The 27,566-nt window shown below is 39.2% G+C and overlaps 1 protein-coding gene across 1 annotated transcript in view; it reads left to right on the forward strand.

Annotated features, from left to right (window-relative positions):
* The window catches only part of PLCL2 (phospholipase C like 2), a 162,702-nt gene that overhangs the window by 76,937 nt on the left and 58,199 nt on the right, over positions 1–27,566 (forward strand). The window contains exons 2-3 of the mRNA XM_006907268.3: positions 20,968–23,454; positions 26,013–26,216. Of these exons, the coding sequence (XP_006907330.1) occupies positions 21,019–23,454; positions 26,013–26,216 (2,640 nt within the window). The 5' untranslated portion in view covers positions 20,968–21,018. The remainder of the gene's footprint in view (positions 1–20,967; positions 23,455–26,012; positions 26,217–27,566) is intronic.

A 27,566-nucleotide genomic window follows, 5' to 3' on the forward strand; every position in this document is an offset into this window, starting at 1 on the left:
TATTATATGAACAAATTCTTATTTCTTAATTAACGTGGAATGTGTCTAAGGCTTCCATTGCATTTTCAATCACATTGTCAAGTGTAATGATTTTTGTACATCTTGTGGTCAGCGGCAGACTACATTTTTCTGTGTAATGTGGCACTTAGTCAAAATATGAAAACCATTTATTTTCAACCATTTAGGTAAATTGTTATTTACAACCAAGACAGGAAATGGGAAATTCTATGATTTCTTCCAAGATTTATGTCTTTTCATACTTGAATGTACGGAGGGTATTTTTTTCCTAATATGTAAAGCTTAAATAATAAGGCCCCCATTGACTGGAAATGAGGAATATACAGAGCTAATTTGTTTTTTAAGATTATGATTTTTAAAAGAAGAAATAAGGTTCTAATAATTCTAAGAATAAAAATAACTTACCACTTGCTATTTTCCATGGATCTTCCTTTCTATTTCTCCTATCGATTTTGCTTAGTAGACTGTACTTGGTTGTCAAAGTCTGGAATTTGGGGAAAATAAGTTTTTATTAAATAATAAATCATGTCCCTGATTCTTTGATTATAAGGCTTTCTATGGGGGCAGGAGTGGGAGAGTTTGTTTTTTCTATGTGAATCTTTTCAGATTTTACCTCTTGGGTAATCTACTTGACTTCTGATCTCTGTAAATTAGAAAACAAGAGTAACAATAATTCATAATGACATGGAAAGAAAGAAAAAGACATCACTCATAGCGAAAAAAAAAAAGCTTATAATTTAAGTGTTCTGATTTAAGGATCAGATTCATTCCTAGCAATTTCAGGCATAAATAGATTACTTAAAAGAAGCGAAGATTGATTGCTTTCGTGAAGTACAAGTGCAAGTGGTTCATTTCTGATCTCTGGAGATTCCTGATTTTTATGTCATTTGCCAAGAGAACTTTTCATGGACTTTCTTTAATTACTTACTTCTTGTCTTCAATATAGGATGTAGTAACTGGACCTTTGTGTGTTTTAATTACTTTAAGGCTCAAGAGTCCCTAGAAAGCCTTCTCTGAACCTTTAGGCTGGGAATGGTGGCTCCATTCTGGGTTCCCATAGTTCCCTGGGCATGCTTCCATATTAGCTTCTAATCACATACTTTTGAAATTGTCATTTCTTCCATCTCCCCTATATAGTACTATAAGCTTTTTTTTAATACTGCCACAGTACTTGGCTCACGATGCTTAATAATTGTTTATTGAATCGAACTAAACTGAAAGCCAAAATAGAAAGCATGAAAATGGGCTGTCTTATGTCTGAAATTAATATATATTTGATGAGTGTAACATTCCATTATTACACACATGGAAACATCGAAGGATAAAAACAAGGGAGACTTTTGGCTTATTATTTTAATCCAGTGTCGCTTTTAGTGTATTTACTTGGGGAATTGAGAGTCATATGGCTGTGTCTGTGCTTAGTTTGTATACTCCATGTACTTTTGTCTCCACAAAGGAAATAACATGAAAAGGGTTTAGGGTTGTCGCCTCTATATTACTTGTGCTTGGACACTGCCAAGAGGAGTGATAACAGCCACTCCGTAGTGCCCTGGCAGACCACTTTTCACTTTATATTAACTCTTTCTGAGTAAGGAGGCGCAGGTAGGCTACATTCACCCATAGTAAGTGAGAGTTAGGCGTGGGAGAGTGTATGGTTATTTCCAGTGGCAACTGCTGAGGGATTTCCAAAAGAGACAAAGTTGGTCATCAACATGGAGGTATTCTTCTCAATATTCCTGACAGCCCCTTGGAGATACCAGGAGGAGGAGAACAAGAAAAACGAGATGATCTGTGGAACCATGACATCATGAACTGTTCATGAGTCTGAGTGACCTGGGAGATGGTAATAGGAGCAGACAGTGGAGCCAAGACACTAGGAATTCTAATCTGCAGGAGGGAGACCTTGCGCAACCCGCAGGAACAGGCAGAAGGAGCTGTAGAGAGGAACTGGCCAGACATCTACCGTGCCAAGGAGTTTAGTGATCCTGCAAGTCAAAAGAGAAGTTATGAGAAATTAAGTTGGGCTACTTGTATCTTTGTCACTGTGGACTACTGTCCTAATCTCTCTGATTATTGGGTTTCTTTGTAGAAGATAGAAGATAACATCTGCATCTTAGAGTGGTTGTAGGATTTTAAACAAGGTAGTACATGTGATTCACCTAGCACGGGCCTGGCACGCTATAATTGCTCAATATTGTTAGTTCCTTCCTGACCCTTCTTCTGGTGTAAATTACCCCACAGAGGAAGGGGCCACACCCCTAGGGGTTCTTTAGCTCCTGTTTTGGGCATGGTATAACTGTTTTTAAAGCTCTAATGGAGGAAGAGCCAATGATAACCTAACAGTTGACCTCTCTGACAGGGTCACCTGTCAGAGAAACTCAGGATGTGGGGATCAAGCTGTTGATAGACTCTCAGGTTACCAAGAGGTTTTATCATATGTAACTCCCAAATATTTGATATAACAATAATACATGATTAAGATTTACAGTTCACCTATCTCTTTGCTTTAAAAGTAGTGTCAATTTAATATAGAAAGCTATGTGTTTTAAAGGAGAATTGAAGGAAGGAGTCTGACATTTATGGGGCCTCTGAGGGCCAGATTTTTTCCCCCCTCTACCTCCATTGTTTCATTTGACTCTAACAACAACCCTGTAGAAAAAATGATTATCCTTGCATAATGGATGAGGAAATTGAGGCCGAGACAGGAGGAAGCTAGTAGCCTAAGGTTATCTACTAGCAGGCAGGGCCCAAATTTGAACTTGGGTTTGTCGGGTGTTAACACCAGTGCTCGTTATCCTCTCATATTTGCTGAAAACCCAGGAGAAGTTTCAAAAGCCGGCCCAGCAGCCCCTTACAGGAGGCCACATCCTACTTGGTAGACCCAGGGCCAAGTGATGCCTGGCACATGGCAGACTCTCCGTAAATATTTACTGAGTGAATGAAAGTCACACGTTAAGGTAGAAAACTAATTATTTCAGCAAGTGGCAGGCTGTCAGCAATATGAAATTTGTCATCAACATTATTGAAGTACTGAAAAATGTGTGACATTTCTTAACACAGGCTCCACTCAAATGGCTAGGTAGCAATTTAAAGATCTGTATTTAGAATTGGAAATATGTGAAAAACTGACACAAAATAAAATTCAAAAGATGTCAACAGTTTTTTAAATGACTAGAGAAGCACATGCTGCCTCTGGAGAAAAGTAAACTGGTAAGTCTAAAAAGTAATGATATCAATTTTGATTCATGTATTATTCACTGTACCCCCTAATGTTTAAATGTTCAAAAGTTGCCATCATGGAGATTTTTAAAAGCACTATTTATTTTCATTTAAAGGACAGCACAGGCAACTTTTGATCAGATTGAAAATTGAAAGCAGATGCAATAATTTAGGAAGTAGATATTCTATGCTAGTTCTTGGCCAAATAAATGAAGCTACTGCTGTATATTTTATAAGAATTTTGGTGATAAAAATATAAATGACTAAGCTACATACTGGTTTTTTATTAGTAATAATAGAACTATGGATTTATCGAGATTGGAATCTGATGGAAATTCTGCTTGGTTGGATGAGTCAAGTTTTAGTTAATTGAGGATTTTCTACTTGCAGTAAAAAGGCAGCTGCTATGGCTGTGGAGCTTCTCCCTGGGCCTCAGTTCGCCCTGCTCCAGTAATCAGGACCTTTAACAGGAGAGCAGATACATCAAGATGCCTTTTCTTTTGAATCCGTTTTGTCAAAGTGTATTTAGGACAAGCAAAAACCAATCCTATCTCTGTAAAGAAGAAAGCTTTTTTCCTCCCCTAGAGAAACCACCTGTCTAAGTATCTTTAGTGCTAGTTGGCTTTTTCTTAGAAGTTCATTTCACAGTCTTAGTGAAGATACACCAAATATTTTGCTATTTCATACAACTTTTGTGGAGTTGTATTTCTTTTTCTTGAGCGGAATGGAATTCCTCTTGAGTTTTGTGAAGAAGCTGTTGCCGACAACCAGTGGCAGCAGTCTCTCTTCGGTGGACAGCAGCGTGGGTAGTCAAAGCGAACTTAACCTTTACAATTTCTGTCGTTCACATTGAAAGGAGTTGCCGTCTTGTCTTTGGCTGTGTCTATATTACAGTTGTATAAACAGTATAGTTTTGTGGCCTTTAGGAACTACAAATTGTTTTTAAGTGGTCATCCTGAGAAAGTTGATTTGTATCAACTAGGTGAAAGCTAATATAATGTGCATTTATTGAGCTTCTAAACTTTCAAGTAAAAATATGCTTTTAGTAGCACTGAGAAAAAAAATTCATTTTACCTTGTTGCAATATTAGTTTTTAATTCCTTTTCAAGTTATATCTGTGTCCTAGCATGCATTGTAGCTTCTTACATAATATCAGACATAAATAGTAGTTGATGATTCATAGTGGTTATTTATTATGGAGATCTAATTAGGGCCATTTTTGGTTTCTTTCCCATCCACAAGATTTGTATTGGCCTTGTTTACATTTATAGGTGACAGCCTTTCTTTCCAGCCATTTGTTCCCAAGTTCAATGATGAAATTTGCTGAGTGCTTGCTTTGAGCAAAGCACCACACTAGAAATGTCAGGTGGAGTTTGGAATTAGAGTATGACAAGTCCGTACCCTTGAGCTTGTCATCTAGACTTAACACCATCTGATACATTAGCCCTAGACTCCTGTAGTTATTGATCACTGCAGGGCACTTAGCCAGAGTTGGTGTGCTGTAAATGTACCCTGTGCTGGATTTCAAAGACTTAGTATGAAAAAAGAAGACAAAAAATCTTAATAATTTTTACATTGATTAAATGTTGAAATGATAATGTTTTAGTTTAAATAAAATAAGTTATTAAAGTTTATTTCATTTGTTTCTTTTTATATATATATTTTTTATGATGGCTTCTAGAAAACTTTAAATTACATATGTGACTCTCATACTTTTTGGGACAGCACTGACGTAGACAGTATCTCTGTTTCCTTCCGGTGCTAAGTATCACTAAGGGAAAGGATCCGTCTACCCAAAGATAATTCAGTGTTTTCCCCGTAAATACTCATGTTTATAATCACAACAAACAGTAGCAGTCAAAGTATAACAGGATAGGAAATCAGAGTATACGATTTCTTATAATTAGCACATTATGTAAATACATGGCTAGATAGCACAGTTTCTTCTTTCACAGTGTGATAAAAGAAAAATAGTAGTACTGAAACCAAGGTTCCCAGGTGCTTAAAATAGAAATAAAAGAAAAGAATGGTGTTTGGGGGAGAGCCACCCATGAATAATGATGACTGCTTGAAGTACGTAAAGATGTTCAGAAAACGCATCTGGGATTGCCACTTGGAAATGACATAGGCAGAAGAGAAAGTTCTGATCGAACACTCGTCAGATGCTCATTAAAGGAGAGGATGATGATGCTAATGAGAATAATAGTGATAAGATCGACCACGTTAACTAGATTTGACATTTATTGAGCACATCGAGAACTTCGACAGGCACTTCTCATTGTCTTGTTTAATACTCAGCAACAGTCTTTGGGAGAGGTACTGTCATCATAGTCCATGTTTCAGTAGCATCAGGCCAGAGTTAGTTACACAGGAAGTGGTGGTGCCGAGTCAGCCCCAGGCTTTGGCAGGCAGACGTGCTGTGGAAGCCATAGAGACCATCGGCCAACTGACTTCCCTTTGTTTCTAAGAGAACAAAGTGTTTGTAAGCTGGAAATGAGCTCTCAGAAGGCAGCTTCGTGTAATGTTTAGCTATTTGTATCTATGAGATTAATTTGGGGGTTAATTTCAGATGAACTCCTTTTAAACTGTCCAGTAATCCCAGTACATGACTTGGAGACTTGTAGTTAAGTCAGCTTCGACAATGCTTTCACATTTGTTACTGCATTTGTGCTTTACCAGGTCCTTTAATTAAGGGCAAGTAATTACTTTCCTTATTTTATAAAATTAGTGGCTGAGGTTTCAAGGGGCTTATTGACCTTCCCAAGGCTGCACAGCCAGTAACCCGGGATCTATCTAGGAGAACTCAGCTCTGGCTGGCAGAGGGGACCGACAAGGGCAGTGGGAGGGACCAGGCCAAGCCAGCCTTAGGACCTGCTTTGCACTTAGTAACTACAACTTTGAGCTCTGAATCACTCAGGGTCTAACCAGAAAAACAGTATTTTCCTTGAGAATTTAATCCAGGGTATTGTTATAGATGCTAGAAAAATCACAAGTTCAAATGGGATTGGTGAAGCCACCCAGAGCTTAGCTACAGCAGAAAACCATCCCTACCTGCAGGTTGGAGAGACAGGGAGTGGATGGGTCCTGGAGCCCAAGGGCCATGGCAACCTCAGAGGGGGTGATGTCTCTGCTAACCTCTCCCCTGCAAAGAGAGGAGGAGGGGAAACTATCCAGATTCACCCAACGCCTGCCCAACCTCCAGTCCTCTGCCAGAACCTCATGGGTGCAACCCAACAGGCATTCAGCTGACTTGGGAGCGAGGAAATCTGCCACGGGGAGCATACAGAGCAGGGCAGGAGAAACCCATCTGCCTGGGAGAACTGTTTAACCTCTGAAAAGGGATGATAGGTCCTGCCTAACAGTTGAGGATCCAAAAAGATAATGTTTATAAAGTGCCTGTGCATAACAGTAGCTCAACAGAGGTTGTTAGCCTGCCTCCCATGGAAACACTGCGGTCAAGGTGGACAGTAGTTACCATGTGGCCTAAAAGCTTAAGTATGTGACAGGTGAGAGGGATTTACATCCTAATCATCTTCCTCAGCATGCAAGCCATCATGAGTTATTCTAATCCCTCTCCACACTTCATTCTCTTCATTCTTTTTAGAATGTTCTTAATTCACAAAGAAAAATTATTATCTAAATCAAGGACACTTGCCGTTTTGTCCTGGGGTTGTGGGCAGTAAGAGCTAAGACGGCTCAGAGGGAGCTGACACAGGCCATGTTGATGGTTGATTTCCCCATATTCCTGTCTTATTTCGAAAAGCCCATGGTCTCAAGTTTAAGCCTTATTAAATTAAAACCTTTCTACAGTAATGCTTTTTGAAAAGCACAATTAAATTACTTGAAAAAATTATAATTGGAATAAACATCGTTTAGCTAAAACTTCAGCTTTTTTCAGAGGACAGAATGTGATTTCTGTGTTGCCAATTATAATATCCAGTAAACCCAAATGAATTTTATATCATATTTGGGTTGGGAGAGGAGAGGAGATGCATAAAATCAGATTAAAAGATAAATTATTTGCTAATATTTAGATGCATTAAATGCCATGAACCACAGACTCAACTCAGCAACTTTACAAAGGATTCCTGAACTGGAGAGTTGAGTTTTGAGGTGACTATAGGACAGAGAGCCCTAGATTATTGATAGTGACACATATGACAGTGATGATGTTATATGTATGTAATACGTTCATTTTTTTTTTTTAATTTAAAATGAGAGCTGTATTATACATGCATATTTGGGGAGGTGATTTCATCTTCAGAAGAACTAATCTGTGGCCTGTTAAAATGGTCGTGAGAATAACCCAGCCATCAGTTCCTTCTCCCTGCCTCGCACCTCACTTCCTTGTTCCAGCTCCAAGAACATACACTTCACCTCCAGCAGCCCCTTCTGACAACTGTATATCCTTTGTAAAGGTCTCTCTAGCATTGCCTGCTCTCCACAGTGCTCACCCACACCTCTGTTAGTCATATTCAGCAGAGCATAACCCCCTATTCAGCAGAGCATAACCCCCATTCGTGTATCATTTCCCCTTTTGTGGGATACACAGGCATTGCCATGAGATTTGCAGGAAGGCCAGACTTATGGGCGAGGCATGAATTGGGAACGAGGAATCAGAATTGCAATGTCCAAAGATGTGTGATGAGCTCAAGCCAGTGTCTGCAGGGCTTCACCTTATGAGACTCATAGGGGAGCAGGACTCCGTACAGCTAAGCTTGTAGTCTCATTGTGTTTCCAACAAGGTCCATGCAGATCCAAGGGGAGCTCCAGCTGGGAGCTGGGCAAATATTTAGCTCTAGCCAGGCAGTCTGGGGATTGGGCTAAGGGTCCCCACAAAGGGTAAGACCATGGGGAGGACTGTAGCAGCCTCAGGAAATAAGCAAGCAGCCATAAGTACTAGGCCACCTGTCCACTGGTTCAGGGTAGCAAGACTATCGAGACCTCACAGACAGGTAGAGATGAGTTCCTGGCCTACGTAGGATGGGCTTTCAGGTGGACAAGGTGAAACCTGCTTGTTCGAAGTATACAGACAGACCAAACTGGCAGCCTACCTGTCTGCCAGTCAGCATGGGAACATCTCCAAAGCTATGAGTAGGCTGGAGATTGGGCTAAGGGTCCCTCTCACATGAAGATTTGGTTATACCTGAATCTTCAGTGTCTGGTACTTAGTAAGGACTTAACATTAATAAGGTCTCTTTCAAGTAGACCACATGTTTTAGTTTGCCCAGAAAAGTCCTTGTTGTTGTTGTGACATATTTATTAATAATTCCCACTTTCATTCCAGAAGCATCCCTGCTTAAATGTCACTCTACTTTGGGGGAGTATAGCCTACCAGTTGCTAGTGAGTCTAGCCATCCCTGTAGTCTGCGGGTGCTGGAGGGACCACCCCCCCCACCCCGACCCTGCCCCAGCTAGAGCCTTCTGCTGAGCACTGCTTCATTTTCCAATGCTCACTTTCTCTCTCTGAAGGTTCTCTCTCTGAACATCCTTTGTAGAAGTCTTGGGCCTTAGTGAGTTAGTGCAGAGTTACACAAATGGACTGAAGGTTCAGCTTCAAAACTCTTAGAAATCAAAGCACTGTTTAGAAGTGGTAGTTGGTATAGCAGCCTGATTCTTGTAATAAAGATGGCATCCTGCTTAGTAAAGGGCTTTTGGTGATTAGTTTGCAAGTAGACCCAGAATTAGTCCTTTGTACTCCTAGATAACTTCAAGTGAAATGAAATACAGTATAATTAAATGTGTCATTTTGAGCTTACATTATAATACCTTTATATAAAAATCTAAGGATGCCTAAAAATGCCTGTATTTCAATATCCTAAAGCATATTAATCAAAAACCCTTCTAGTTCCAATTCTCAAAACTAAAGTTTAAAATATGTACTTTGTAGGATTGCTTGGTTTTATATTCTATACAACTATTAATATTGCAGTCCGTGTTGTATTATTTAAAATATGAGCCAGGTTTAGGAAACTGTATTTGGAATGAGTTTTGTACCTGCTGCAGGGATTTAATTATACATTTGCTGCTTATAGTTTTCTCTCAGTAGTTAGGATTTACAGCAACGAGGGCTGGAAATGGTGACACAAGGTTTCATTGAAGCAGTTAAATTGTTTAGTCACTGGCATCATAGGCCATTTAAAATGCATTAATGATGAGATTTTGCTGGTTTTTAAAACTGCTTTTCATTTTAGTTTGATGAGCTAATTAATTTGGAAGGGACTTGGGGTTTGAAAAGGGTATATGATGATTCAGAAAGAGGCAGAACTGGACCTTCTGCAGTCCAAATTGTCATTCTTCTGTTTTGCAAATGCTCTAGATGAATCCCTCGAGTCAAATGAATTCCTGCCACGTAGGCATTGGCATTTTTATTGATTTCTTAACCCGAGTGTAGCTTTTAATTTAAAAAAAAAAAATGGGGCTTACTATAACATGACATAAAGCGTGTTTATGTGATTACTGTTAGTCAAGTAGATACAAAGATTATGAAGGCGTATCTGTGCCACTTCAGTAGGTGTTTGTGTTAGAAAAGCTTTTATTTGCATATAACACATCTAAGGAGAAAAGCAGTGGATTTGGAATTGACTGTAATTTTAAAACTTTTCCAATTAATTTAAAAAATTGGATTGTAACAATTTGTGCTATAACATCTTGAGATAATTGTAACTGTTTAAAAAGTTATTTTAAAAGTATACAAATTTCTCTCTGGTGTTTGAAATGTTGATTCCTCAAGTGGTAATCTTTGAGTTCATTCATTCATTTGGGGGTCAGTAAACTGTATAACAGTTAATTATACATGATATATCCTTTAGCTCAGTTTTATTAGACTGTTAAGACAAACAAAATAAATACCTACATGAATGGGATGATGATTCTTAAAATTGTAAAACAAATGAGACTTTTCATTTGTCGATCCATTAAAACAGGTTGTGAGTTGTATTTGCACACAGGAAAAATGCACATGATTATCAGTTCTGTACCTTTTTGTATTTTTTTCTGTCTGTGGCTTAGGAACATGTACTTTCAAGGCTGGGGAGGTCTTCTCAGAGGAGATGCTGACTCCTCTCCCATGGAGGCTGGTGGCCTCACTCTGCAGTGTTGCCTGCAGGGCTCACATCCACCCTCCTCTTGCCTGCCTCCCTTATCCTGCCCTGAGGGCACATGAGCTTCTTCAAACCTTACAGGCTCTTTCCTGTTTCCTGTCTCTGCATATGCTGTTCTCTCCGATTTATCAGCCTTCCTTTCCTTTTCATTTTCCATCAGGATCCAGCCCAAAAGCCACCCCTTGGATAAAGTTAGCAATGATCGTGTCTCCTCTTACTTTTCTAACGACTTTGCTCCTTCAGAGATACGGTCTCTTTCTCATGCATCAATTATTTCCCCCTTTTGACTGGACAAATTCCTTCATCATAGAAACTGGCTCTAATATCTCCAATATGAATAAATGAAGAAACATTCTCTCTCCCTCCCTCCAACTACCAGTTCCTTTCCCTAGCTCTTTCTTCAGAGTTAACTGCACTCATGTCTCCATTCCTCACTTCCTTCTCTATTTCCAGCTCAGTCCAGAAGGCCTTCTGGCCTTTTTTCCTACCCTGAAACTACTCTTGCCAGAGTCACCAAAGAGCTGTGAGTGGCCAAATCTTAAACATAGCTCACTAACTTAACATCAAAGAAATCATTAAAGAACGAATAAAGCGATGAAAAGATGAGACATAGAAAAGATAAAGTAAAGTAGCATATGTGAATCCACCCATATCAATAACATTATGTTAGTGGATTAAATAATACAATCAAAGGCAGAGATTGTCAGACTGGATTAAAAAAAAAAAGATCCAACTGCATGCCGTCTACACTTTTGGTTCAGAGATACAAATAGGTTGGAAGCAACGGAATGGGAAAAGATAGATCATACAAACAGCAACTATAAGAAAGCTACAGAGGCTACACATACTTCACTTTTCTGACTGGACCTCTTGGAAGCATTGTTGACTATTCTATTTTATTTAAACACTTTATTCTTGGCTTCTGTAAACCATAGTCTTCTGGAGTCACTATTATATCTCTAGCCATTGCTTTCTTGCTTCTTTTGCTGATCCCTCTTTTTCTACCCAACCAAAAATATTGGAAAGCACCAAATTCAGTCCTAGGTCATCTTCTCTTCTCTCTCTTTCTTTCTCCATCAGAAGAGAAGATAAAATGGCCTGGGTAATCTCATGTGGCTACCAGTGTGCTGTGGCTTCCAAATTTATATCTGTAGGCTTGACTGCTCTCTAGATTTCCACATTTATGTATTTAAACGCCTACTTGACATCTCCACTTAGTATCTAGGCATCTCAAACTTACCGTATTTGAAACAAAACTACTGATCCTCCCCGCCGCCCCGAAAAAAAGAAATTATTCCTTAATCTTCCCCACCTAAACAAATGATATCATTGTGCACCATCTATTTAAGCTAGAAATTTGGCAATATCTTAGGTTTTTCCATTTCTCTCATGTGCTATATCCAGTCCATCAGCAAATATTGTCACTTCTGTCATTTAAATTATTTTGAAGCCATCTACCTCTTTCACTTCTGTCGTCACCACTGTGGTCCCAGCTACCACCATCCCATGTCTGGGATACTGTAGTTGTCTCTTAAATTTCCATTCTATTCTACTCTCCATTTGGCACTGTTTTAAAAGGGTAAATCAGACTATGATACTCTCCTTCGAGGAATTGCCCCTGTAATTAAATCCAAATGATCAAATGATTTAAGATTCCTGTAAGATTCTGCAGGATCCGGCCTCTGCCTCTCTCTGTGGTTCCATATCCTTCCAGTCTCACCCAGCTAATTGAACTTCAGCCACACTGGTCTCCTTTCAACGCCAGAGTCCTGAAGTTCGCTTGAGCCTTAGAGTGTTTGCACTTGTTATCCCTTCTTCCTAGAAGGCAGAGTGGAGTAAGCCGCAGAGGGCAAATTCACCAAGACTCGGGATATTTAGGGGACCTATCCTGAGGCTTGTCTGGATGAAGAGGAGAAGAAAGGGAGGGCATGTAGCACCTACCCCAGCTGGGACGGGCTCTGTGAGGTGGGGACTCAGGATCCACGGAGAAGACCTGCAAGGTTTTTATGACTGAAAGCTGCAAGGCAGGGGAGGGGCCTCCAAAGCCCCCTGGACTGTAGCACTGAGCTTGAGGCTTATGGCTTAGAACAATAGTTTCCTATTTATGTAAACCTAGAATCCAATTATTTTAATTAATTGGAAAAAATTTTTAAATATTTGCGAAGATTTTTCAGTATAGACAGTCTGTTAGTAGCTAGCACATGTATTTAATGTATGAATATACATTAAAAAATGTGTATTTGTTATAAATGTAATGTATTACATTATAAATGTATTATATTGTAAATGTGAATGTATAAACAAACAAACACATCTTAGAGGCATGCTAAATGATAAGAGCATGTGATCAGTATACAAAGAGCACTTTTTTAAAAAAGTAAGCACAGTTAAAGTTGTTGTGAAATCCTCCCCCCAAAGAAAGGCCCAGAAGCAGATGGCTTTGCTGTGAATTCTACCAAACACTTAAAGGATCGACACCAGTCCTCCTCGCATTCTCCCTTTGTCTTTCTGTGGTATCACTTGTAATGTCTCCTCTTTCATTTCTGAGTTTATTTTTTGACTCCTCTTTCCTTTTCATTTGATGGTTCTAGCTAAAGGTTTTTCTATTTTGTCTTTTCCAAAAATCAGCTTTGTTTTGTTGATCTTTTTTATTGTCTTCCTAGTTTCTATTTCATTTATTTCTGCTCTGATTTTTGTTATTTTCTTTCTTCTACTAACTTTGGGATTAGTTTGTTCCTCTTTTTCTAGTTCCTTAAGGTATAAAGTTAGGTTGTTTATTTGAGAGCTTTCTTGTTTCTTAATGTAGGCATTTACTGCTGTGAACTTCCCTCTTAACAATGCTTTTGCTGCATCCCGTAAGTTTTGATATGTTGTATTTACATTTTTGTTTGTCTCAAGGTATTTTTTGATTTTTCTTTTGGTGTCTTCTTTGACCCATTTGTTGTTCAGTAGCACGTTGTTTAATCTCCACACATGTGTGAATTTTTCAGTTTTTTTCTTGTTATTGATTTCTAGTTTCATACGATTATAGTTGGAAAAGATGCTTGGTGTCACTTCAGTCCTATTAAATTTGTTAAGACTTGTTTTGTGACCTAACATATGATCTGTCCCGGAGAATGTTCCATGCATGCTTGAGAAGAATGTTTTCTGTTGCTTTCGTATGTAATGTTCTCTCTCTATATATCTGTTAATTCCTTCTGGTCTAATGTGTCATTTAAGGCCAGCGTTTTCTTATTGATTTTCTGTCGGGATCATCTAACCATTGATAAAAGTGGGATATTAAAGTCCCCTACTGTTACTGTATTGCTTTCTATTTTTCCTTTTACATTTGTTAATATTTACTTTATATATTTAGGTGCTGCTATGTTGAGTGCATAAATATTTACAAATGTTACATCCCCTTGTTGGATTGACTGGTTTATCATTGAGATTACCAGTTCATCAGAAGGGGCTACTCTTCTGACTGCTAGCTTTGGTTCAGCCAATATAAGACATGTCTTATTCCCTCAAAAAGTTTACTTTCTACTTGATGAGATAAGGCTAACCCACATAAAACAATTAGGGAACTGAATAAGACTGTAATTAAGTGTTAAATTATAGGGTAAAGACTACAAATACTGTGTGAGTTTGGAGAAGAGACAATATTGAGGGCTGAACTAGTGCAGGCTCATGAATGGCTTGGAACTTAAAAAGGATATTTTGTAGAAAGCTGAGTTTCCCTTTTATATGATTCATAATTTTCTTTTTTTGTTCTTATGATCTAATTGTTCACTCACACTCACACTAATTTCATATGGAAATAAACCACTGGATTGAAAAAAAGCCTCAGGAAGAATTTTTTCCCTGTAACACAAGATAGAAAGAAAATAATAAACAAGATGATTGCATAATAAATTCTTGGTGAAGTAAGTTTTCTTAAAATTTTAATGTTAAAACAATTACAGAAATGTTAAAATTTGTGACTGAAAGAGCTACCATTCTTCTATCTCGATGGCGAATGTGGCCCAAGGCAGTAGCTTTGCCTACATACACATCTCTGTGGAAACCTTCTTTCTGAGTCCTGACTACCCCTGGATTGCCATCATTTCTTCTTCAATGCCAATTAATGACAGATTTAAGGATAAAAAAATGAGAAATATAAATTCTTCCTCTTATGCTATTCTGAAATAGTGAAGAACAATTTAGGGGGGAAAATTATGACTGAGAATTTACTCTTAGAATTGATCATATTTGTAGCTAAGAATTCACATTATGTGGTTCAACTTCATACCTTTCAAATTCAGTTTGATTTACCAGACAGTTTTTAACAATTAAAGTTATGTAACCATATCTTGAAATAGCTCTGCAGAATAGAAAGTCAGCAGGCTTTATAATGTGCTGGATAAGGAATTACTACATACACAGATGAGAAACACTGACAGTTTTCACACCAAAGTGGGCCACTTAAGTACCATTATTATAGATCGTAAATTAAAATTCATTAGCATCAATGTTTTCACTGGAATGTAGAGAAGCACCAGGGTAGTTTATAAGAGTTCGGTGTTCACCGTTACGGTTTTCATTACTACAGAAAACTGATGAATTTTATTGCAGTTTACATTGGACACAGATGTACGTTATGGTTTTATAAATTTACTTTGAATAAATATTTCGATAGTAGTGAGAGTTTCAGCAAAAGAATTTGGTCATGAAAAGGTTTACTCCTTATTCCTATTCCACCCTCAGCTTTCGTCTGTGAATGCCTGTGTCAGAAGGCACCTCTGTTCCTGCTCATGCCCCTCTTCCAGGGCGTGCTGCTTGCGACCTGGTGCCAGGCTTTTGGGGGGAGTCAGCACACTTCTTGGTCTTCCTGGTCTAGTTTCAGTCTCAGGCAGCCCGATGCACCCAGGCCTCAGGCTTGGGGCCTTCTTAGCACTCCTGCCCTGCTCCCCAAGGTAGCCAGACTCTGCCTGTTTCTGTGGTAAGTTGGGGCAGGAAACAGTTCTGCCTCTCTGGCTAGTAGCAGAGCTTTGCTTTTACTGGTACGGGCTCTGGAGTCCAAGAGGTTCCTCTACCTCTTGGGGTAGTAGATCTTTTCCTGGCTGTAGAGTTAGATGGATTTTGCTTCTGCCATTCCTTCAGTAGCCTTAGGAGAAAGAGGGCTCACTGTCCTTCCCTTGATGGCTTAGGCTTTAGCTTCCTATGAGAGGATGGTCAAAGACGTAGGCAGAATCTCATTGCTGTCCCCAAGTCTTTCTTAGGAGCACCTGTTGGAGAAGACTTACAAATGAGTACAAACTCCCTGTGTCTAGGACTCCAGGTTACTCTGAATTGTCAGTTAACTTGATAACTGATCAGTTAACCTTGCTAGTCCTATAGGAATTCCTTAAAATTTCAGCTGATTTTTTCTTAACTGCTTCCATGGTGGCCTCTTTCTCTCAGACTCTGCTAAGCTTGAAATAGTTTCTAAGTCTTGCCTCTCCTTAGAGGGGCCTGCCACTCTGGAATCAGTTCTCTTGCTTGTCTTGTGACCACAGTTTTCTGATGGAGACAAGAGAAGTTATGATTTTATAGATAGTCTGGCTTTTTCTTGTTATAGTGGAAGTGACATTCTCTTTTGGCTTCCTGCATCGTAAGCCATCATCTGAACTGTACTTGTCCCCGATTTGTGACTTTCAAGTTACCCAAAGGTTTCCAAGCCGTTAGCAGACCTGCATCCCATAGACTACTTGCCAAACTTGGGCCGGGTTAGCTTTCAGAATCCAGTGGAGGGCATCATGGAAGAGGAGGCCCATGAAGAGGAGTATCCATGGGCCAAGTAGCTTTCTGTTATTTGCAGTAAAGGGCCTTCCACATGACTGGAAAACAACATTGGACCATACTTAGCTTTTCTTCAGGTTATTTTATTCTTTTTCAATTTATCTGATATTATAAAATGACCTTCAAAGGAACCATGTTTTTCCTCCAAATTCCCTCCCCCCATTTCTCCCCTTTTTGCTCATTTTAGTACATCAAAGTTTTAAAGATGTGTGGAAAACTTTGCAAAGTAACCCTGATGTTCCCTGCTTGACTTATTCTTTCAATTCAGAATTATTGTTATTGCTGAAGGAAGGTCAGGCCTTGCTGTGCTCCTGTAATGGGCCTCCAGTCCTTTCTGGGAGGTTTTGTTTTGTTTTGTTAAGAATAGAAATTTTTTTGACCCAGTGTTTCTCAACTTTCTTTAATCCTACATCCCCTTCAATCAACATAAATATCTCATACCCTTCTTTGATGCTATTTATAAATCAAAGTAAATAACTGGACTCCAGACAAACCAGAAGGATAAATAACTTCTTTATTTTCATACTACATCCCCTTCCCCATTCTGTTATGTCCTCCCACACCAGAAACGCTGCCTAGACTTTTTGACCGTTTTTGCCAGTGTATTGAAACTGGGTATTGACTCATCATTTTTTCATGATGTTTATTGAGAAATAATAACACAGAAAATGGAAACAAATCAGTTTTAAAATACAAGAGCAGTGCAGTAGGACACAGGAAGTGATTCTCATCCAGCAGGACATCAACTGCCTGCGCCCTGAAACAGTGCTCCGCCGCCGCAGATAGGTTTCCTCGTCTCCAGAATGCGCAAGATCAATCGGATCGGTGCTAAATACTTTTTTTGCAGAAGAAACGGGGCCTACTTATTTGTTATCTCACTTCAGGAAGAGAATTTATGAAATTGCCCACACCTATTTATGAAATTGCTATTATCTCTTAAATATCCCAGATGGTAGTTTTAGTGGCCAAAAGATAGTGACGAACTTCTATTAAACAAAGTAGTTTTAGTGGCCAAAAGATAGTGACAAACTTCTATTAAACAAAGTAGGCAGTCTTGTTAGAAATATGTATGTTTCTCCACAGAGCTTAATAAGGCTTCCATTTTAATGTTAAACAAAAGTTCTATAAATGTTTTTATTTTTTGTTGAATTTGCTGTGCTGAGTTTGCTTAGCCTCTTGCTAGTTCATTACTTTCTTAAAATCGCTCCTGGTACAAAATCGTTATTCTGTAAATAAATGTTGGTTAAATGTATAAATGCATCTTTAAGCTTCTTTCTAGTTCAAAAGTTTATGATCATTTATTTAGAATTTAAAATTTCAGGGTTGGTAAAGAGATGGGTTCTTTTGGAAGCTGGTTTTCCTCCAGACAACCTTTGTTTTGTGTTCCTTCTCTTGATGTTAGTAAGTAGCAGAAATGCACCTGTGGACCAAGTTTATACGTTGTTGTTTTCACAATTGGGAAGCTTTAGGTGAGAAGTACTTAGAATATAAGTGCCAGCTCCGAAACTATTTTTATAAATATTTTGAGGTACGTCTGTCTCAGCAGAAACTTGTGTTTTTTTCCTCTGGTTTTAGATGGTTAATGCATATAAGTCGTATGCATTTAATTTTCTTTTAGTTAAAAAAAAAACTGCATGGATAGCACATAGAGTTGAATCACTTTTCATTGTTATATTTTTAACTAACATTAAGAGACCACATATAAAGTAGATTCCAGCTTTGGTTCTTAACAGCTGCTTAGCAAGTACTTGATCACTGCTGGGCTAAAAAGTGAAAGCCAGGTAGAAATGAGTAAGAGTGGGATTAAAGATTTTGGGAGTCAGGCAAGTTGGGGGCCTAGATCGCCTGCTGTTGAACCTCAGTTCTCCTTCCCTCCCACACGAGTGCTTCCGACCTCCCCTTCCTCTCCTCTTGGTTCTGGGGGACCAACTTGCCTTCACATCCATCTGTTGCTTCCAGCCCAGTGATTCTGGTTCTCCTTTTTGGTTCTAGGCAAGCACACTCTATCACCAGCCCAGTGATTCTGGTCCACTCAGTGACGAGTTCTCCTTTTTGGTTCTAGGCAAGCACACTCTATCAATGTTTCCTAATAGCTTTATCTGCTCGCCAGGAAGGAGAAACAAACCTTTTCATTGAGGCCTCAGCGTGCTGTGGAGAGGACAGGATGGTTCTAGGCAACAGTAGATGGAGGAAAAGAGATAGGAAGTGTCTGGTAAGAGGAGTCCCCGCTCTCATTACAGCAGCCTGTGCTTGGGTGACGGTCATATTTACGTGTCTGCAGGCAGTGATCTGAAGTCACCGATCATTGCCTGGGCTGGCTTGCACAAAGCAAGGCAATGTTTTTAAAGTCACAGGTATGGTGTTTTAAGGTGCCGCCTGTCCTACGCACGTGGGTGTATGAGCATGTCTGTATGTTGTTAACCTGCTTTGCAATTCGGCTTTTCCTTCTTAATAATAGAGAGACCTATGAATTTGGAACATATCATTTGTAATAAATTAGAAAGTGGAAGTCAAGTATGTTTAAAATGACAATAAAAAATTACAATGTTGAGAAAATGCTATATATATTTTTAATGAGTGGGCGGATAAGCACCTCCATTTATCTTTGTGACTTATTTTTACCAGTGGCACCTTTGAGATATAATTTATAAAGCTTATAAAATTTCCTTAATTAATATGTTGTCTTTATTAAAGATAAATGTTTCCTTTTAAAGGTAAAGACAGCCTTCATTTTGAAAAATAGGAAATTTATACATTTGTTCCAGGCCCTTATGCATGGCTGGTTCCAAATTTCATGCCAATTTGCTTGAATAGATAGAGTACAGTCTACACTTTAGGGATTTGAAGCAGCTATCATGCAATATATCTTATGGATACAATTGCCACAGTTTTTATGTCGTTTGCACTTTATTGTTCTGAGGATACAGTTGTAAAGAAATACTCTGCCTTGTGGCTTTTATGTGTTATCTTGGCATTCAAATCACAAAAGCCTTTATGATTCATTTTGAAACTTTGAGGGAAATGATACCTATATGATTTAAAGTTTAAGTTTAATTACCTTCTGCAAATCGCTTTGGAAGTGCAGGTAGTCAAAAACTAAAAGTGGTTTTAAATTTGAGACAGAGAATAGCAAATTGCTTTTTAGAGATTTAATTCAAAATAGATTCTTTCCAGAGCAGGAGAGTTAGAATTGCCTTTGTATAACATTTTTCATGCTCTTTTCCTTATTATTACGGAAGTTACATAATCCCAACCTCCATAGCTTTTCCTTATTTATGAATATAATGAATTATCGAAAATTTATCACAAATTTTATACACTTCCTGTAAGGCAATATCATATTTCAGGTTAAAATTGTGAAAGATGTCACGAGATCATTTGAGCAATTATTTTTTAAATAACGAAGCCATCTGTACAGGGAAAGGACTTAACTCCACGTGTAGATGTAGTGTCAGCTCCTTAAGGTGGGTGCCTATTACATTATGTAGGAAAGTGGAGGACTGCATTATTGGTGATGTAAACTTTTTTTAGAAATCGATGCTGTCTGAAATTTTTCACTTAGTAGTGTTAGTAATCTGTTAATATTGGAAGTACTTAGGTGACATTGTTCTGAGCATTAGCCTGGTGCATGGGAATGGGCTTTAATAAATCAACTCTGGAATTTTAGAAGCACCTCCAGCTGTAATTGTAATCTAGGCCTCCCACCCAAACATGACACAATTGCAACAGTGAAACCATATCTATCTGAAGTATTTAGAACCAGGACTAATCCGATATGAGTTTTGGCAGGGCCAGGAATTTCTGCTTGAATTCCAGTATCTATTCATTTATTACCGTGGTTCATACTTCGCTGTTTTTGGTCATTTGGTATGTGAATTTCCAGAAATAGCCCAGACATCTTAGTGAGTCTAAGTGGTCAGGAAGTGGTTTTCAAACTTTAGCGTACATCCCCATCACCTACGAGCAGGGGTCTCCAATGCCTGGGCCGCAGACTGGTAGTGATCCGTGGCCAGCTAGGAACCGTGCCGCACAGCAGGAGGTGAGTGGTGGCTGAGCCAGCAAAGCTTCATCTGTATTTGCAGCCACTCCCCTGCACTAGCATCACCACCTCAGCTCCACCTCAGATCATCAGGCATCAGATTCTCATAGGCGCACTGGTCCCTGCTGCCAAAAAAGGTTGGGGACTGCTGGCCTAGAGTGTTGCCCAAAATGCAAATTCCTGGGTACTGCCTCCTAGAGATCTGATACCATGAGCCTCGGTCGGAATCTATACCTTTACCAGGTAACCCAGGTGATTCTGAGGCAAGTGATCTAGTGACAGCCCTTTGAGAAATACTTGTGTAGGTAATGTGTGTACAAACAGGGCCTGCTTCATGAGTGTATAACCTGGGCAACTGTATGGGCCCCACAGTCAGAAGGGCCCTGTACTTGGCTAAATGCTCTTCTGTTACCTTCTTGAAATTCTTAATTTTTGAACAGGGAGTCCTGCGTTTTCATTTTTCCCTGAGGTCTGCAAATTATGTAGCCAGTTCTCTGTATAAGATTTTATTGGGCATTACTGAAATTGTGTTTCTTGGCACCAATGGATTGCAATTATTCAATAATGATTTCTTACCTGTCTGAATTCTTACCTTTCTTACCTTAGGCTGAAACTCCAAGGCCACTTCTAAGCTTTAGAAGTGACTGAGTATTATTCATCATAGGACATAGAATAGGAAATCCTAATTGTATGATTTTTTTTCTCAAGGAAATTAAACATTTATTTCTAGTCTTAAACCTAGAAACCTACATTAATATTATTCTAATACACTATTTTTCCTCCTCCCAGGATGGTACAAAACAGAAAAGAGAACGGAAAAAGACAGTGTCATTCAGTAGCATGCCGACAGAGAAGAAGATCAGCAGTGCAAGTGATTGTATTAATTCAATGGTCGAGGGTTCAGAACTCAAAAAGGTTCGCTCCAACTCCAGAATTTACCATAGGTATTTTTTACTGGACGCCGACATGCAGAGCCTGAGGTGGGAACCATCTAAGAAGGATTCTGAGAAAGCCAAGATTGATATTAAGTCCATCAAGGAAGTGAGAACAGGGAAAAATACAGACATATTCCGCAGCAATGGCATTTCTGACCAGATATCTGAAGACTGTGCGTTTTCAGTCATATATGGAGAGAATTATGAGTCACTTGACTTGGTTGCCAACTCTGCAGATGTTGCGAACATCTGGGTCACAGGACTGCGATACCTAATTTCTTATGGAAAACATACACTTGATATGTTAGAGAGTAGCCAAGACAACATGAGGACTTCTTGGGTTTCACAAATGTTTAGTGAAATTGATGTAGATAACCTTGGACATATAACTCTGTGTAATGCGGTGCAATGTATCAGAAACCTCAACCCCGGTTTAAAAACTAGCAAAATTGAGCTTAAGTTCAAAGAATTGCACAAATCCAAGGACAAAGCTGGTACCGAAGTCACAAAGGAAGAATTTGTTGAGGTTTTCCATGAGCTTTGTACTAGACCTGAAATCTATTTCCTATTAGTTCAGTTTTCAAGCAATAAAGAATTCCTTGATACCAAGGACCTTATGATGTTTCTTGAGGCAGAGCAGGGTGTGGCACATATAAATGAGGAAATAAGCCTTGAAATTATTCACAAATATGAGCCATCCAAAGAGGGCCAGGAAAAGGGCTGGCTCTCAATAGACGGGTTCACTAATTACCTAATGTCACCTGACTGTTATATATTTGATCCTGAACATAAGAAGGTCTGTCAGGATATGAAGCAACCTTTGTCTCATTACTTTATAAACTCATCTCATAATACATACTTAATAGAGGACCAGTTCCGAGGTCCCTCTGATATCACAGGATACATTCGAGCTCTAAAAATGGGCTGCCGGAGTGTTGAATTAGACGTATGGGATGGGCCAGACAATGAACCTGTCATCTACACAGGCCACACCATGACCTCTCAGATAGTCTTCCGCAGTGTCATTGATATTATTAATCAGTATGCATTCTTTGCTTCCGAGTATCCACTTATCTTGTGTTTAGAAAATCACTGTTCTATTAAACAACAGAAGGTCATGGTTCAACACATGAAGAAAATTTTAGGAGACAAGCTCTATACAACATCACCCAACGTTGAGGAATCTTATCTGCCATCCCCAGATGTCCTGAAAGGGAAGATACTAATTAAAGCAAAGAAGCTGTCCTCAAATTGCTCTGGAGTAGAAGGAGATGTTACTGATGAAGATGAAGGAGCAGAAATGTCTCAGAGGACGGGAAAAGAAAACGTGGAGCAACTCAACAATGTGCCTGTGAAACGATTTCAGCTCTGCAAAGAACTGTCTGAACTGGTAAGCATCTGTAAGTCGGTTCAGTTCAAAGAGTTTCAGGTGTCCTTTCAGGTTCAGAAGTACTGGGAAGTCTGTTCATTTAATGAAGTGCTTGCCAGCAAATATGCCAATGAAAATCCAGGGGACTTTGTAAATTACAACAAACGTTTTCTTGCTAGGGTTTTTCCCAGCCCAATGAGGATTGACTCCAGTAACATGAACCCTCAAGATTTTTGGAAATGTGGTTGTCAGATTGTAGCCATGAACTTTCAGACGCCGGGACTGATGATGGACCTGAACATTGGCTGGTTTAGGCAGAATGGAAACTGTGGCTATGTCCTTCGGCCAGCCATCATGAGGGAAGAAGTCTCCTTCTTCAGCGCCAATACGAAAGACTCCGTCCCAGGAGTCTCACCTCAGCTTCTTCACATCAAAATCATCAGTGGGCAGAACTTTCCCAAACCCAAAGGATCAGGTGCCAAAGGTGACGTGGTGGATCCTTATGTCTATGTGGAAATTCATGGGATCCCCGCCGACTGTGCAGAACAAAGGACAAAAACTGTGAACCAGAATGGAGATGCTCCCATTTTTGATGAAAGCTTTGAATTTCAGATCAACCTACCGGAACTGGCCATGGTGCGCTTTGTAGTACTAGATGATGACTACATTGGGGATGAATTTATTGGTCAGTACACGATTCCCTTTGAATGTTTACAGACAGGCTACCGCCACGTCCCCCTGCAGTCATTGACTGGAGAGGTCCTAGCACATGCCTCTTTGTTTGTCCATGTGGCTATTACTAACCGAAGAGGAGGAGGGAAACCTCATAAAAGGGGCCTTTCTGTGAGAAAAGGGAAGAAATCCAGGGAATATGCATCTTTGAGAACATTGTGGATTAAAACTGTAGATGAAGTGTTCAAGAACGCCCAGCCCCCCATACGAGATGCCACAGATCTGAGAGAGAACATGCAGGTACGTTCTTGTGTTTAAGTGTTTACCTTCTTAGCGCAGATGTATAATTGATGAATATATTGGAGGGGTTCTTTTTTACAGCAGTGTATTTGATTTTTTTAAATTATTTACAAATTTCAATTGGTTATTAGAATGTTTACCACTAGTCTCATTTTTTTATCATTTAAATATCCAAAAACACAGCTGGCATCGAAAATATTGATAATGTATTAGAATAAGCCAGTCGTGTTGCTGTCTCACACACAACACATCCTAGTCCCTGTTAATCAATGCTTCACGGTTGCCCTTTTTTTTCTGGTAGTATACGTGAGAATCTCTGTTTTTTTGTTTTTTTGTTTTTTGCTTTTTTTTTTTCGCCTATTCTTTAGCTGGAACACAAATTGATGGCCTATCAAAATAACAGGGACATGTTCCAGTCCTTTCTTATGAAGCTGTTGTGCTGGGAAAATAGGAAGCACTTGAGTGAACCAATGTGTTTGTGTTTTGAGCTTCCTCTTGATTTTATAGGACATCTGTTTAATTAAGTAAAAGACGTGTGCATATCTGTTAGAAGTCTAAGACAATAATTAGCTCTGAACTGTTCAATGGCCGAAAGCAATCAGTTAGGAATTATGTATATAATTAAGGATCGTCCACATGTCTAACAGTATACGAGGGCCCATGAGTGATAGGGAAGTGGGCAGCAAAGGCCCACCTCACAGCAATAGTGACCCTAACCTGTCCCAGTGTGAGAAGTGCCATGTGCAGGACAGCTGCTCAGCATGTATTTATTAAGTATATGTATATATTAGCTGATTGTGTGTGTGTGTATAAAAACAATTATGAGAAGAATGCTACCAGCAAGTAAAATCTGACTCAGAACATTCAACATATTTCGCTCCTCTACTGATTGGACACCTTATTAATAAAAAGACTTTCCCAAAATAGAGAAATTTTATTCTTTCAAAATAAAAGCATATCATAAATGTAAAGGGCTTTTCCCTATTTCTGAGGGTGAAAATGGTTTCGTAAATCCTCAGCTGTGAACAGGCCACATTGTCCCCTGTTCCATGGCTGCTCTTGTGCCTGTGACAGAGAATTCTCTTGATCTGCCAGAGCTTGAGCATCATCTTTCTAGAGCCACGTGTCTACGCTGAACTCAACAGAGCAGTTGGTGGTGATGTTTAATAAACTCCATGCACAGGCGGCCTAGGCCATGAGGATGCAGCAGTGAACAAACAGATGACTTTGGTTGGGGATGGACATTGGGGAGCGGAAGCAGACCGTAAACAGGTGAATAAATAAACAAGACAACTGCAGACAAGCCAGTGCTGTGAAGAAAATGAAATAGGAAGGTGTGACAGTGATTGGGAGACCCCACTCTAGAAAGGACAGTAATTTATTGTTGTAAGCAGTCAACAATGAAGTGCTTTTGAGCCAAATGACATATAGTTTGATGTCCATATTTAAAGCAATATTAATGAAAAGAAAATGTTTAAATTGGAAACTAAACTGCTGCTCATTTCCAAGAACCAGGATTTTTAAAAGCAGAAGGCACGGACTTGGAGGGCCTAGATACCCACCTGTGGCTGCCATGCTCAGCCCAGGTCAGGACCCAAGTGTGCCCAGAATAAAATGCCTGACTCATGCTTTGTTTAGAATTTACCCGTTAGTAATACTGATTAAAAGCATACGCCTCAACTTCAACAGATTTCAGGTAAAATCTTGACTCCTTCAATTACCAGCTCTGTGACCTTAAGACAAATAACAGAGAGAGGCTATAGCTGAGGTTCAGTTTCCTCACCTACAGCATGGCTTGTTGAGAGGATTAAATGCGTAATAAATAGGCCTTCTACAGCTTAGCACTTGGTAATGACTTAGATAATGCCAACTCATGGCATTGTGCAGTGTCGAAGGGGGTTTTCTTTAATGGATATTTTAATTGCATACCATCTTATGATCAGAAAAAAAAAATTACTGGGAGAAGCACTTAGATCAGTGGCAACACTAATAGGGGACAGCCGTGGGTAACCAAGAACTCCCGCTGGGCAGACCTCACCAGTGAACTGCAGAACCCTCAAAGTTACTTTAGGGTTTGGAACCAACAGGCATAAACAGGTGAGACAGAGTCAACTTCCTGCCTCACAAATATTCCTTTCCTCTTTGGATGGCTGGCATTCTCGATACTAATTTTAAACCTGATTTGACCTTTTTTTTCTTAATCTTTACCTTTTTCGAATGCTGAAGCCATTCTTTTTGTTTGCTCATAATTGCACATCAGCATTAGCACTGCTATGAACTTTGATCTGAAAACAAGCTTTGCCCTTGGGAAGAATTTAACTTGTTTACATTTTCTGTGCTTTTGATAAATCGGTATTACAAATATCTGTAACTATATTTACTTTGGAAAATAGTCATTTTATCGCTGGATAAAGTAATGGTTAGCCAATTCTATCATAACATTGCTAATAACTTATACTAGGCAGTTCGAGTATAATCAAATATATCAAATACAAAATCCACGAGAAATTAAAACCCCTGGTTAATCACAGAGTGCCTCCTTTCTTCCCATTTAACAGAACGCAGTGGCGTCATTCAAGGAGCTGTGTGGCCTCTCCTCTGTGGCCAATCTCATGCAGTGCATGCTGGCGGTGTCCCCCCGCTTTCTGGGGCCTGATAACACCCCACTGGTGGTCCTGAATCTCAGCGAGCAGTATCCCACGATGGAGCTGCAGGGAATCGTGCCTGAGGTTCTAAAGAAGATTGTAACAACTTATGATACGGTGAGTCGTGAGTCGTCTTTGGTACTTTGATGTAACCTGAGTAAGGGAGGTATGTTAAGATAATACACCAGACGTAATTAAGAGCTCTTGCTAGAGTGTGCTTTCCTTTCCTGTTTCATGCTTCATTTATCTGTGTTGGAAAAATTCCCCTGACTTTGCTGTATTTGAAAGAGTTTAGTGTTTTGTTGTTGTTTTAGAAAGCAGGGTTCAGAGACACTTGCCACAGTTGGATTAAATAGTAGTTTGCTTTTCAGGAACTGTATCTGAATTGATTTCTAAAGAATACACTATTTTCCACATATATACAGTAAAGAGTTTTGTTTTCTTTTAATCTTCCCCTGCAACCAGCCTTTGATTCAGTCATTTCTATTTTGTTTTTACTTTTTAAACTGCTAAAGGTGAGACATTTAAATTTTTTTAAATAAATTTTAAGTACCATAAGGCGCATATGCTTGCATGACATAACTCTATACTGCAATGGTTTCCTTCTTAACAGCAGGTCCTCTGCGACACCTGTAATTTGTAATCAGCTTAACATTAATGAGGTATCCTCAGGACAGCTAGAATATTACAAATTTGCATTTGCACTTAGGATGTATCTTACATTTTCTTAATCAAATCCTGCTCTTATTGTACTTTTGGACTTATAATTCTAAGGGAGAATTTAGTGGGTGAACAACACTCATTTTAAGCTCACAGTGTCATTGAAGCTGTCAGAACTCATGAGTGCTGACAGCTGCTCTCCAGCCTGTCAGGGTTAGGGATGGTGTGGGACACGCCCCTCCCAGATGGGCTAGGCTGTCAACTTTTACCGTTCAGGGTGTTCACGGTTAAGACCCTCACTTACCCCCTCTTCCATGCTAAAAGCATGAGCTAAGACCGTAAAACACTAGGCTACTTCTGATGTAGCCTGCCATGATCAAAAACAAAACAAGATTGGCATCATATACTTTAACAAAATTATATTTAACTTTTTAAAATTGATCTGAAAAGTGCAATTCAGAGGAATTTATACAATTCAAGGGGGGAAAAAAACACATTAGGTCATCATTTCCCACAGCGTGTTCTGAGGAACCTAGGTTTCTTAGGGTGTTATACATGTCACATGGGAGAAAGGGTTCCATGGTGAAATAATTTGGGGAAATACTGGTTTGAACAATAAATCAGATGTCTTTATTGCAGGGCTTCTCATGGCCTTTTATTTGCTGGCTCAGTGAGTTCCCAAGAAGGTGACGAATACAGTATGCCTTGTATCACAAATTGACTTGACTATGGGGTGCAATTTCCAAAAACAAAATTTCTGAAGAACTTTCGTTCTTGACTTTCTTCCCTTCTTGGAAGTACAAATCT

The sequence above is a fragment of the Pteropus alecto genome, unplaced genomic scaffold (genome assembly GCF_000325575.1).
Source record: "Pteropus alecto unplaced genomic scaffold, ASM32557v1 scaffold92, whole genome shotgun sequence".
Lineage (NCBI taxonomy): Eukaryota > Metazoa > Chordata > Mammalia > Chiroptera > Pteropodidae > Pteropus > Pteropus alecto.